The 13,802-nt window shown below is 36.6% G+C and overlaps 2 protein-coding genes across 9 annotated transcripts; both read left to right on the plus strand.

Moving 5' to 3' along the window:
• The first annotated feature begins 1,141 nt into the window (after positions 1-1,141).
• Positions 1,142-8,083, plus strand: LOC127941552 (transmembrane gamma-carboxyglutamic acid protein 3). 2 transcript variants are annotated; one of them, XM_052536713.1, is made up of 4 exons: positions 1,142-1,207; positions 2,073-2,118; positions 2,716-2,876; positions 3,758-8,083. In XM_052536713.1, the coding sequence occupies exons 1-4, from the start codon at positions 1,145-1,147 to the stop codon at positions 4,307-4,309; spliced, it is 822 nt and encodes a 273-aa protein (XP_052392673.1). In that variant the 5' UTR covers positions 1,142-1,144; the 3' UTR covers positions 4,310-8,083. The 2 variants fall into 2 exon arrangements, with proteins under 2 accessions (XP_052392673.1, XP_052392674.1); XM_052536714.1 differs by lacking the exon at positions 1,142-1,207 and having other exon boundaries at positions 2,697-2,876.
• Positions 8,084-8,164: 81 nt separating this feature from the next.
• Positions 8,165-13,621, plus strand: LOC127941551 (mitochondrial fission factor homolog B). Of its 7 annotated transcripts, none has more exons than XM_052536707.1 (8): positions 8,165-8,253; positions 8,735-8,941; positions 9,753-9,862; positions 10,164-10,261; positions 10,967-11,146; positions 11,507-11,572; positions 11,772-11,847; positions 13,012-13,621. In XM_052536707.1, the coding sequence occupies exons 2-8, from the start codon at positions 8,737-8,739 to the stop codon at positions 13,141-13,143; spliced, it is 867 nt and encodes a 288-aa protein (XP_052392667.1). In that variant the 5' UTR covers positions 8,165-8,253; positions 8,735-8,736; the 3' UTR covers positions 13,144-13,621. The 7 variants fall into 7 exon arrangements, with proteins under 7 accessions (XP_052392667.1, XP_052392668.1, XP_052392666.1 ...); XM_052536708.1 differs by lacking the exon at positions 8,165-8,253 and adding an exon at positions 8,260-8,436; XM_052536706.1 differs by lacking the exon at positions 8,165-8,253 and adding an exon at positions 8,260-8,408.
• Positions 13,622-13,802: the final 181 nt, after the last annotated feature.

A 13,802-nucleotide genomic window follows, 5' to 3' on the forward strand; every position in this document is an offset into this window, starting at 1 on the left:
TTAATAAAACATAAATAGTAATTAAATAATTAATTAAAATTGAATTTCAAGTAAAACTTTTAATTTGACATTACTGAGTGCACTTTCTAAAACAAAAAATATAGTCATGAATCTGTAGTCCCTTTAGATTCGCTTAAGTGGCCTTTTCATTAATTTGATGTATTATCTGTTTGTTTGTTTTTTTTTTTTTTTTTAAATATACTTTTACAATTTTAAGTACACAAGTGGAAAATCAATACAAGTATACAATTTTTGTTTTTTTACACAAGGAAGACTGATTTTAAAACTGAGAAGAACATTATCCATTACAGTCTCACATCATAACAGTACATCATGGGTTTTCAACTGGGGGTCTGTGACCTCTAGGGGGCCTATGACTGTACTGCAGGCTGTCTGTGTAGGTTAGCCTATTATTGCTCAAACTAATTTTGTGAACAAACGAAAATGAGCCTGTATTATAATAAATCAAATTTATTAAATGAACTTTAGCTAAATAAGCTTAAGCTTATAAAAATTATTAGCTTATTAATTAATTAATAAAAAGCACACACGTGCCAGAGAAATTGGCTTCATTTTGCTATTTATAATTTATCTATTAAGGCCTACTGAAAATTTCAAACTGTTGTTGTAGACCAATATTAAGACATTTTAGAATGGTACAGCAATTTGCTTGTTACATTTAAATATGAGTTTAAAAGTCATTTTGCAGTCATGTGACCTACTGAGTTTACAAAAATCACAAAGCACCATCACAAGCAGCAAAACAGCGACGAGTGGTTCAGCATTGTGGGTAATGCTGTCTTTTAACTCAAGGCGTGGCATCGAGAGAGACCCCCGACTATATACTAACTCTGTCATCCTCTTTTTCTAATTAAAGTGTCACTTGGTGGCACTACGCATCCATGACGATAGGAATAAAACATTCATATCTGGGCATAAACATTCAAGGGTTTCTTGAAACTGTTTCGGAGAAGCGTAAACATGTGCAGAGACAGACTACACTACCCAGTTTATGTCTCCCCATTCCCCAAGAAGTATGACTTTGCGTTTACGAAACCAATAGTAAGATTTCATTGGACATTCGGGGGAAATCCGTTACTCCTATTGGTCCATGCGCGTGTCAATCAAACGGCACCCGTGACTCATGTGGGTGCTCCCTAGCTGGAAACAGGAATGGAATGGACTAGCAATTGCAACAGCCTGGAAGGTAGGCTTTATTATTATTTAGCATCTCCGAGTTACAAATAGACACGTTATTTTGTTTTGTTCCATGGCAACTAAAAAAATCGCTGCGTTTATAAATATACGTCTATCATAAATATACAGTAATCGACCTGAGAGCCTCAGGAGTACTGTCAGCTGCTATAGTCAAACTGAAAATGTGTCACTTATTAATATTTTATTCGCTTTTAATAAAGCTCTTTGCTTTTAGGAATGGCCTTAGGAAATGTAATTAGCCTACATTGAATTGTTTTGTCAACATTTTCTAAAAACAATTGCACTTAGAGAGGAAAAAAAAATATATATATATATTGCATCTAGCATTTCAAGTATGCTTTGTATTTCTGATTTTTCTTACTCGTGCTATCACCATTATTTTTACAATTTTTTTATTCTATGCTGTTTCAAGTCGTTATTAAATGTGAAATTGCTGATATTGTATTTTCCATGTGCGGTAAAGCGATAGTAACTCGCGAATTAAATGAATTCGTTAAAGAGTGAGCTCGAGTGATATAATTTTAGCTCGCGCATCTCTCTGTCTACCCGCTCCGTTACTATGGGAACCTCCTCCCCCGCCCTCCTCCCTCCTCCATAAGCGTATCTTAGACAGGCAAGAGATTATGTAGATTTCTATAGTAAAGATATCAGCTTCCAGAAAGCAGTCTTCTTTTTATGTCATAATTTAGAATATTGCAAGGAAAGCCAATGCCCTGGAGTTCATATTTTATTCCCAGTTCATTTGTTTTGTCTGTAATTTGATCAAAACAAATGGCCACAAATACAATAACAACAAGTGTGCAACATAAGAAAACCTTGTCTAACCTTTTAAATGCATATTTTCTTCTCCCCAGATCAAAATACTTCAAATTGAGTTCTCTTGTGGTAGTATGGCAGCAGGTAAGGACCAGATTTTAACAACTTCATCTTAAAACGCTGAAGTTAGCATAGGGTCCATTCATATTTCTGTCTGATCTAAATATAGTGCAGCAGTTCTTGACACACCTTGTTAAATGACATTAAACCTTGATGTAATCGACGATGTGTCAAAGCACTTTGGGTTCCTCAAGCCCTTCTTGAGCTGACTCATTTAAGCATTGAAATAGACCATACTGATATTGAAGCATATTAAAGAAATATATTTTTTAAATGCCTATTTTAAATTTGTCTGTTTTCTAATTGCAAGTTATAGGTCTTAATGATTTAAAAAAAAAAAAGAAATTTCTGTGAAAAAAATTGTTTTGACTTTAGTGGGATGCAGAATGATAAATGGATGGAAAATGGTTGTCAGAATAATTATATAAAATATTTTACTATCAGTAATTCCACATTTTATGGGAATAGCATAAAACCATTATGAGTATTTGTCAGGCCTGATCCATTGGCAAAGTCATAAACTGGCAAACAAAAATATATGTATACACATACACACTCAGGAGCAAACAGAGAAACACCTTTGCCCCCATTAAAACATATAGATGTCTTACGATCTCTCAGCGTTCCTAAATGGCAAGGATGCAAACTCTCTCCTCAAACGTTTTCCACGGGCTAATGGCTTCCTGGAGGAGTTCCGGCCGGGCAATATTGAGAGGGAGTGTGCCGAGGAGAGCTGCAGCTTTGAGGAGGCCAATGAAGTGTTTGAAAATAAAGAGCGAACGGTAAATCCTGTCTTCATCTGCAAAAGAAGTAAAGAAATTCTATTTCCAATGTTTATTGTTTGTGGATGCAATTTAACAATAATAAGTCTATTGTACCATTATTTTGATTTGATGTGCTTTTATGCATACAGATTTCTAGTAAATCAGTTTTTTGTAATTTGGTGTCTAATACAGTGTAGTGTTAGGGTGAACAATATGTGTGAACAAGTACTCGCCAGATTTGGATGCTTTTATGTAAGAAATCTGCTGTCATAGATTTTGAGCCAGTCGCAAAGTTCTTAGGAACCGAAGCAATTACTCCACACGCTTTACCTACAAGCAAACATGACATACTAGATTTATAATTCATAAGTGGGTGTTTCTATTAGGTGTTACCTTGGGCACTTTTAGCCCTGTGGACTTTTTAGAAAATAAACTCTCTTAAAACTCCCAAAAAAAAATTTAAGTCATGAACATTTTTATTCAGCTCCTATTCCACTGTTTAATAGCATTCTGTGATGGAAATGAAAAAGGAATGTATATGATATTTCACACCTCTTTGGAATAAAATGCCCTAATGACTAATTTAGCTAGCATTTTATGAATCCCAAATATATACTGTACACATTTAAATAATATTTTAAACTTTAGAGAGAGGCCTGTTGTGATTTTTCAATTGATGGTATATGCTTTTGTTGAAGCCATAAACCAGCATTATTTCAACTTATTTTATAAATAATCAGGTTTAACAGCAGAATGAAAAAAAAAAAAGAAAAGTGGAATGGTATTCTGGTGGTGGTGGTGCATGAATGCTAGGGAAAAGTATAAAACACAGAAGGCCACTGCATTTTAACAGTTTCATTTGTGTAAGTGGCTTTAACCATTTATCCCTTCATCCATAGATGGAGTTCTGGAAAAACCGCAGCATCTACACAGTGAACAGTAATGCTGATTCCCGCTCGGAGCGGCCGGACGCTGTCTACATGGTGGTGCCTCTCCTGGGTGTGGCTCTCCTCATCATCATCGCGCTCTTCCTCATCTGGCGCTGTCAACTGCAGAAGGCCACGCGTCGGCGCCCGGCCTACACCCAGAACCGCTATCTGGCTAACCGTAACGCCCGAAGCCTCCCGCGCATCCTGGTGCACCGGGACCCTCCCTCGCATTCAGAGAACTCTCACGCCAATGACAGGCCCAGCGTGGTGGTCAGCAGTGCCGAGAGGGGCGGGGCTTCAGTCACGCCGCAAGACGCCCATCATCACGCCAACCACTCTCAGAACAATCGCTCCCTGTACGTGCAAGATTCGTCTCTGTCCGTGGCTTCCCACTTGTCTGGTGCAACCCCACCGCCATCCTACGAGGAAGTTACCGGCCACTTAGAAAGCAGCAGCGATGAGACGACAGCCCCCTACAGTGATCCTCCACCCAAATATGAAGAGATAGTGCTAGAAAAGTGAGAGTTTTCATAAAAGAGGATACATATAGCGGTAACCAAATGTTAGGGATACACTGGTTCCCAAGCACTTATACTAATGTGGCTCTCACTCCGAACTGAGTGTGCAGGCTATGTTTGTGATGGTCTCCTTGTGTCGTTGATCGGTTTGTGGACTGCACTGGTAAACGTGGTTGTTTTTCAAGTCGCAAAGGGTCCTTCTACCTTCACGCTCATGTGGTCTTCTCACCGTTTCCGTGTATCTTCACTCCTCCTTCAACCTCTCACGCCGGCTGCCCTTCAGAAAGAAAATGTATAGAGTGAAGGAGAGATATATCCCTCATCGAGAGTTGCCAAGTTGTGCACTGCATGGTAATCACATCAGGCATCAAGCTTTAGAGCCTGCTAGGAATCGAAAGCAGCGTTCATGTGGGAAAACAAGATGATGTGCCAAATCGAATTGGCGTATCGTAGAAATGTTCAGACACGGAATATTTATAAAGTGTGCGTGCTGTCTTTTCTTGCGCTTATAAATTGATTTCATAGATTCCCTTACACTGCGAATACTAATTCCTGTGAAATCTTATACCAGCAGTATCTCTGATCCATGCCAACGTCCTTAGTAATACATGTAAACTGTAACACTGATGGGAACAAAACAAATGCAAAATACTACGCCCAGATCACACTTTGTAAAACCGAAGGTGGCGATTACACCATCGTGTGGAAAATGCACTCAAAGGTATGCACACAGTTTGATTGTTTACAGACACATACACAAAAATTAACATAGAATGTAATGCGTTTTGTTTCGTGTAGAGCTGGGCCTTAGAAACATGTTAGAGTAGTCATTTAAATAGTCTGCTCAGCTGCTTATGATTTTACAGTTATTGAGAGATTTTGCCTCAAACTCTGTGCTCACACAATCACTCTCAAGACACTAATGCACAAAAACTCACACAAAAAACTGTTTGTTTGGGGCCAAGTCATTGGATAGTACAACATTCCAGGCCCTTGATTTTCTTTTTTTGTTCTTCTCCCCATCGTTCTCAGACTGTTTACAATGCGTTTTATTACTCTTTTCTTGTTTTTTTTTTTTGTACAGCATAAAAACTGTGTGAATTTGTAAAAAGCTTTCTGTGGCTTTTGACATCACCAGGTGCTAGTCTGTACTATAATGCTGCTTGTTCTCACCTTGTTTTCCTCCTCATCACTATCTCTCTGTGTATAAGGCTTGTGCTTTAACTAGTCAGCCAAACTGCCCATCTATTACATGCAGCTGAATCATGTGTTCCAGCTCAGGTTTAAGCCAATGAACTGCTGCCATTGTAGTAAATGTGTAAATAATATCTCACACTGCCAACCTTTCAGTGACTTTTGCGGTCACATTTACCAGTGTCTTGTGAATTTTCACAGGCAAAATGCAGTTATTTGCGTGAGGGCGTAAGATTGCCCTATGCAGATTTCACAATGTGTACAAGCTGGTCACTCTCATTAGCCACACTGACCAAAGGAAAGATGCTTGGTTTGAAAGGGACATCTCTGTAAGCTGTGCTTCATATATCTACAGTATTGACAAAACACAAAGGACCTAGTTTTGCCCACAAAATTTCACTAATGTGACCGCACTTTAGGAATATCGCTGTATCAATCCAATATAAATGTAAAAGCGTCATTGCAAGGGGTCAGTGGGTTGTTGGGCAAAGCACTAAAACTTATGAAGCCTTAATATGATTGTGCTGAAATCACTGTAATTGCAAAAAGGGTTAGTACTTTAACATGACCAAACGCTTTCATCCAAACAGAAGACCGAACGGCCTGTATATTTATATATATATATATATATACACAAGCACAGTATTTGAAAGATGCAGTGGGGAAGTGGGGTTTGACCTTGCTTCTGCTCAATGAAAACAGAGGAATTGCAAACTGCTTACTTGGCTTGGGGCTCGGTTCAAGTCTCTTGGGCCTCTTACTCCAGTCACAACAATCAATCCCACAATGCCCTGACAGACTGTCTTTCACGCTGACGGAGCACCCAGCTTGGCAGACAGCACTGATAACGGCTGACACAGACTGCAGATCAGTTTCAGGCTTGGCTGCTGTTGAAAGACCGATAAGAGTACAGCATAGACAGCTCATTATAGCAGATGATGAGCATTTAAAGAAAGCAGCAGGTTACTAATGTAACGACATTATGTCAGAGGTAGCAAGAACTGAAGATAATTTCAAGTGTTGTTTATCTTCGTGTTTATTTTAGACTAAGAGAGAACTGTGCGTGAAGAAATGTGTCAAGAGAATATGTGTGTGTATATGTGTTCGTATCTATGCCTGTTGCCAACACTCATGTTCCTGTCTAGCATTTGTGCTAGCAAGAATGTGCCACAGAAGCCACAGGCTTTCGTTTATATGCTAAATACATGTGTTATATCCTAAACCAAAACATAATACACCACTGTTGTTCTTCAAGCCAAATTGCATGATTTTTCATCAATCATAATATGTATTTTTTTTTGTTCACTCGATCATTTATATATATAACATTTATTTTTTCACTGTGGCTCTAACTATGTTAGATCGGTTTTTGCTTGTTACAACAATTTTGCATTTATATTTAAACATATTTTATGAACAGAAGCACTACTGGCATTTTAATTCATAACTATTACAAAATTCTACAATTGTGTATGTCTTGTATCAAATTTCCTTCATTTTAGGCATCATGGCAATTTCTATACCAAATGGATATAATATACACAAATATCCATTTAGTGTGAATATACAATGCATATAATTTGTCACATATAAGTCAGTTGCGTAAATAGTAAACTGATGCATGAATCGAGTTTTTAGTTTTATTATTTTTGCTTTATGAGTATTTCTTCATATTTAAGCTTGAATATAATTAAGGAAAAAAAAATAATACAGCTCTGTGAGCTCAGTTTTATTCATGTTGAGTGCTTTGTGTTTTGACACACAAGCTTGTTAAAAGCATTAACTTACAATGAAGTATCTCACCCAAAGAAAATGGACATTAATTGCTCTTTAGTGCTTTTAATTAGGCTTTAAAAGTGTTTAATAGACCATTGTTTTTTAAAACAGCTTCAAGTATTTAGAGTCTTCCATAAAAATTCTACATAGATTTTTTTGGAAGATTTGTCTCACATGGATCTTATCAGAGCTTCCAATGAGATTTATATGTTTTAAAAAATGTTGTACCTGTTGTGTCACAAACATCATATGCATCATTTCAATAAGTTTAAAATTAGAGTAAATATCTTCTTAATAAAATAGTTGTGATTAGGGAACTTAATATCACTGAGGTACTATTATAGTTTGTATGAACATTTTAAATTAGTTTTATATTTTCCATTTTCGTTTTTCCATTTAATATTTTTATTAATTTCTGTAACATGTCTGTATAGTTTTATAGTATGTTATATATAGGTTTTACTATTTTTTTTCTTCAGTTTTTAGTTTATTTAAGTACATTAGGTTAACAAGCTGAAATATATTTTTTAATGGTTTTAGTTTTAGATAGCTATAATAACCCTGTTAGAGAAACACTACTGTTTACATTTTGCTCAGATATATCGATTTATGGACACAACATGGTTTATATAGATAAAACATCTGTATTTGTTAAATAAAGGGAGATATTTTACTGTACTTCTGAGAAATATTTTCCTTTCCCTGAGATCACATTAAATGTTACAAGTGCCATTTTTTTTTTCTTTTTGTGAAAGCACTGATGTTCTTGGATAATAGTCTATTAAAGAACGAAAAATATATGTAAATATATATGTCTGATGATTTTTTTTAATCATTCATTTATTTGTTGTTTTTACTAAGAATATGAATTTAAAGCAGATGTCAGCAGAAACAAAAAAAGGAATGTAAATGGCACCGCCCACTTTTGGTCGCAGTCAAATGACGTCATGTACATCAGTTGACGTGAGCTGCTCGAAGGTGGGTCGAAGAGCTTGTTGGAAGTTTAAAGAAGTGTTTTTTATTGAGCCAAAACATCGAAACACTGTCTACTGTTTGTTAATTTATCGCTAGTAGATATTCAAAGATCTATGTGGAAAAAACAGACCAAACCGCTCAGTCCAAGCTGTCGATGTGTGAGTTGACATATTTAGCTCGAGAGCTGTAAGTTGATCAACAGGTGTCTGTTTATTTCGGACCAGTGTGTTTCTGTAGATAGAAACGTGAAATGTCATTAGTGTATGATCTTGATTGCTGACTTGTTGGTCACTGACCGCTCACTTTGAATATATTACAACCTGCAAGCAGCTGCTAACATTATTTGCTAGTGGTAGCAAATAATGTTAACATTACTCGTCATATTACTTTCAGTCCGTGTGTTTGTTTTACTCACATAACGCAGCTTAACATTTGCTGTTGTGTCGTGCGGCCAGTCTAATTCCTTTTACTGGCATTATGGTAGTTATGGCATCTCCAGGGTATTTCGGTGATGGTCCTCCAATGCGCGAGAGTGACCCGTGCTTCACTGAAGTCATCAGCAAGAGGATGCGCGTGCCCGAGCGGCTGGGCGTCGGTCCAGCGGGTCACGCGCAAGAACCTGCAGACCAAAGACCCGAAGAGCTGTGTGCTGCCTACAACATGCACATCCCAGATAGACTGGCCTTAACAGGTGGATTTCATATTGGTCATAATTCAGAGTTTCAGACTATGTTCAGCAATTATTTACAACAAAGATTTATGAATGTGTAGTTGCATTTATATACATTTATATGGCAAAAATAATGTTTGGAAATATAAACTGATATTTACTACTGACACACTACAGCAAAATATAGAAATTACTGACTTAAAACCATTTTTTGTCTGTGAAAATACTAGTGGCCAAAGACTTTTGCACAGTACTGTATATATTTTTGTTTTTAGTATTGATGATGATAATATATTAATTGATCATATTTGAATGATTTCTGAAAGAGCATGTAACATTGACGTCTTATGGCTGGAGAAATCACTGGTAAAATTCAGCTTTGCCATCACAGGAATCAATTACATTTTAAAATAAAAAATTACATGTAAATTACATGTTAAAAAAACAAAACAACTTATAAATTGTAATAGTATTTCATAATATTACTGCTTTCGTTGTGTTTTGATCAGATAAATGCAACCTTGAGCATAAAAGACTTCTTTCAAAAACATAAAAAAATAAAAATAATAATTTGGTATATAAGTAAATTTAATTTAGGACTCTTAAATTTAACCCCCCACCCCAGTTTTTTTTTTTGCGCTGAGCACTTTTTTGCACTTTGTAATAATAAAAAGATTGCGAGTATCTCGACATGTAAACCTTTTTTTTTTTTTGGATATGCAGCAAATGAATTTCAAGTAGGTTTTTACTCTTTTTGGAAGATATCATTGATGGCTTGTTACATGTTGATTGAAACAAGTGCAGTATCCTCTTTTTTTATTTTTTTTAACAGATGCTCCTGATCTGAGTCCACGACCTCTCTTCACTAAACACAATTCCTCAATGTGGGACCTGAAGCATGGGTCCTGGGACAGGGAGGCGTTCAAGAGAGAGCCTGTCCAGGTAGTTTCACACAGCCACACGAAGCCAGACCTTTGACTAAATGGCAAAATGGACATAAATTGCAGCTCACACAAACAAAAGAGCAATCTGACAGTCTCGTAAAGTGTCCATTCACAGTTTGTTTTGTTTTGATCTGACGTGTAGAGGAAAGTTTATATTATATTAATAATAGAATGGTGGTAAAATATTTAAAGGTTGTTGGAAAAACTGTTGAGCCACTTAACAAAATGTTGGTTAAATGTCAGCGAGGGTCATGAAGGGATTCATTCCAGTTCATGGTATTTCTTGTAATGTCACACAGAGTCCACTGCGAAGAAGGTCTTATAGTGACCAGGCTTTTGGTCGAACCCCAGCTGGGACCCCCACACACCCCAGACAAGCACTGCGCTCCCAGCCTCCGTAAGTCCAGTTCCCTCGTTATAATGCTCTCATATACAAACATACAAAGAAGATGACAAATATTAATGACCAGAATGCAAGTATGCTATACGTGTGTGTGTCGAGATAAATAATTGTGATACATTTTTTTCAGGATTCGTTTCTGCTTTGTGACATTATAAATGTCTCTGCTGTGAAAATATATACATTTCTTTATATTTTATTTAAAAAGAAGAAAGATTTTGCACAGTACATTTTTTAATATGTGTATATCCATAAAACAGACAGTGTGCATAACACAGGAAAACACAAAAAGGTGGTTGGCACGCAATCCTACATGTCAACACAAAAATGAAATTGTATAAATGAAAGTATCTCAGGTCCTGTAACAGTTTCAACGTTTTTAATTACCATTTTTGCATTTGCGAATTAATTTTAATTAACTTCCTAAATGTATTTCATTGTCAACTACCCTAATACATAACTCCCCTAGAATTTTCCCTGAGAATTACTACAGTACATATCCTTTTCATAGCCTTTATATAAAGGTCTCACTACCACTGAACAGCCACTAGAGGGCAGGAGAGATTGATTGGTACATCTGGTCAGTTCACGTCACCTTCTATTCTAAATGAGAAGCTTATTTATCAGGTTTGTGTGTTACAGCTAGTGTCAGTCCTTAAATAACAGTGTTGCTCCTCTATATCCGTGCCTCTCCCGCAATAGCCACAGTATTGGACATCCACCAGTCGTACATACAGACCCCTCCCCACCAAAGCCCCCGGGGCACCCCTCCATCCCACCCAACCTGCTGTCCCCTCAGAGCATGCTGCAGGCTGCCAAGGAGCTGGGCCAGCAGGCGTCTCAGAAACTCCTTCAGACCATCACCAAAAAATACTCCTCCAGGTGACATGGATCCTCATGCCTGTCCCCTTCCTGTGGTTGTGGGTTCTAACTAACCTGGGATGTTCAGCTGTTTGCTTTGACCTTTAAATCCCCGTTGTTTGGTTAAGTTTGGTTGTTTCTGATGGAACTGGATCCGATTGTTTCCTGTCAGACAACTCTTATGCTTGCAAATTCGTATCTGAGCTTTGGGCTTTGGTTGAATTCACTGCTATTGCTTTAACTGTGCAACTAACAAGCATCGTAAGCATCCTAAAACTGAGCTTTGAGTTCGCCCTTTCTTTTCTTTTTGAATGGAATTGATCGCAAAATCATGTTCAATGTGGATTGCTGTGGTTCCTGGTGTCTCTCTTGTGTTTTAAGGTTTGGTTTCCCAGAAAGCCATCCCTCTCAGGCTGTGGAGGTTCAACCTGATCAAAGCAGGACAAGGTGACAGTGGCCTGTACGGTTTCCATGTAGTCAATAAGATTTGTTTAGTTGTAAATGCAGGGTTTTATTCATACAACAATAAATTGTGCTGAGGAAGCCTGTCGATTTCAGTTAATGAGTCGGTGATTGTAAGGGAGGATGCTGTGTGCGTTTCATTGGAAAGATGTTGAAGCCTTTAAGATCTTTTTTTGTCCAACAGTGCCTCGCAGGATTTCTGGCTCAGTCCTGAGGAGGACACAGGTACTGCTGTCGAGTTCATGGTGCTCCGCAGACAGGTGTGTGCTTGAGCTTCACACAGACCACAAGTTCACAATGCTTTCATTTGGGCTTAGGCTTTTTCTGTTCTCTTGTGTAGGTTAATTTTGAGTGTCAAGCATACCAGAAGTTTGTATACACAATACAAAATATATACAATATTTATTTAGATTGTCAACTACAGATTTGTAAATTATTGTATTAAATATATTTTATTCATACAATGTTACATGGACTAACTGTAACATAGATTTAACATAGATTTTTTTTAAGCTTAGTTAACTCTATTATGATGGTTCTCATTTGTTAGACACATGGATAAATGCAACTAAATGAATAAAAAAGCAGCCTGTAATCAAAAACTAAAACATCGACTAGTAATAAACCTGGTAATATTTGTGACATCTGCAGTCAGCTAGCTTTTAGTCAACAATGATTTTTTCTTAGCTGAGATTATAATGTTGTCAAATTGTTATTAGAATCATGTTTGGTAATTATTTTTTAAAAAGACGTATTACCAAATTGCAAAAAAACAAATGTACAATACAAACAAATGAGCTGGATTTTTTTTCCTCCTTAAAATATTGGCCGATCCACTTTTTAGTTTTTTGAGCAAATTAATTTTATATAGCAAGGACTCATAAAATTGATCAAAAGTGACAGTTAAGACGTACAATGTTACAAAAAATAGTTCCAATGTTTTATTTTTCTATAAAAGCACAAAAAATCCTTTAAAAAAATTACTTTTCACCAAAAATATATATTTAGCAGCAAAAACTTGTTCAACTTTGATAAGAACCATTGTTCATAACTGAGCACTGAATCATCATATTATAGAATGATTTCTGAAGGATCATGTGTCACTGAAGACTGAGTAACGATGCTGAAAATTCAGCTTTGCATCACAGGAATAAATTACATTTTAAAATCTATTCAAATAGAAAATATTTTGTTTAAATTGTAATAATATCTCACAGTATTACTGTTTTTACTGAATTATGTTCATTTTTACAGTATTGTATTTTGAACAAATAAATGCAGCCTTAGTAAACATGAGGCTCCCTTTAAAAATATATTTGAGAAGATCTTCCAAACCCTGAACATCTGAACAGTATGCAGTATATTAACATGGATCGTGTGGATCCCACTGAGATCTGAGTGTTTCTTTGGTTCGACTGGTTCAGGTGGTGAAGATGAGCAGGAGGATAGCAGGGCTGGAGAGACAGAACACCGAGCACAAACAGACAGAGCTGGTGCTGTTGTCTCTGTTACTGTCTGCCTGTCTGATCAACGGCTGGCTGTGGATGCGCAGATGACGGCTCACACTCCGTAACACTACACTATTCAGACAGCACTACAAGAGCAGCACAGCCGGTTACTGGGAAGTGCAGAACTGCACATAGCTTTTTTTAGTGATTTACTTAGTATGTTCTCTAGAAAATTATGGTAAGTGGATGGTTTAGAAACCACTTCTTTTGAGGACTGTCATCAGAATGAGACGCGAATGACTGAACATCCACTCGTATGTGTCGTGATATGACTTGAGGGACTCGAGCATGTTTTTCTCCTCATGAGTCATTCAGTAAAGTCTCTCTAGCTCTTCTGATCAGACTAGTTGCTAGTTGTATTTTTTGTGCAAATTTAGTACATGCAAAAATTTATTTTCTGCATGCTTTACAAGCAAGTTTTTATTAAAGTATAAATATGGGTGTTTATATTAATATTTAATTTATGCATTTGAATAGCCTTCAACCTGATGATGAATATTTAAAATAATAAAACATTTTATTAGTCTCTGATGTCTCATTCTCTCAGTGTTAACACTTATTAAATATCCACTAAATGTTCATTTACATGATACCTGACAAAGAACAACTAAACGGTGCAAATGGATCTGTTTATTACAAAATTAAATTAACCAAGATAAAAGTTATTTAAAAACGCTTTCGACTATCAACCAAATGAGAAATGTAAA

Source organism: Carassius gibelio, chromosome A21 (assembly GCF_023724105.1).
Source record: "Carassius gibelio isolate Cgi1373 ecotype wild population from Czech Republic chromosome A21, carGib1.2-hapl.c, whole genome shotgun sequence".
NCBI lineage: Eukaryota > Metazoa > Chordata > Actinopteri > Cypriniformes > Cyprinidae > Carassius > Carassius gibelio.

Excerpts from the sequence above, each read along its gene's own strand:
- LOC127941551 (XM_052536705.1), top strand. The coding sequence starts at position 8,728 with ATGGTAGTTATGGCATCTCCAGGGTATTTCGGTGATGGTCCTCCAATG. Across the intron at positions 8,942-9,752 it reads AGATAGACTGGCCTTAACAG|ATGCTCCTGATCTGAGTCCA; the intron begins GTGGATTTCATA and ends TTTTTTTAACAG. Across the intron at positions 11,848-13,011 it reads TCATGGTGCTCCGCAGACAG|GTGGTGAAGATGAGCAGGAG; the intron begins GTGTGTGCTTGA and ends CGACTGGTTCAG.
- LOC127941552 (XM_052536713.1), top strand. The coding sequence starts at position 1,145 with ATGTGGGTGCTCCCTAGCTGGAAACAGGAATGGAATGGACTAGCAATT. Across the intron at positions 1,208-2,072 it reads CAATTGCAACAGCCTGGAAG|ATCAAAATACTTCAAATTGA; the intron begins GTAGGCTTTATT and ends TCTTCTCCCCAG. Across the intron at positions 2,877-3,757 it reads TTGAAAATAAAGAGCGAACG|ATGGAGTTCTGGAAAAACCG; the intron begins GTAAATCCTGTC and ends CTTCATCCATAG.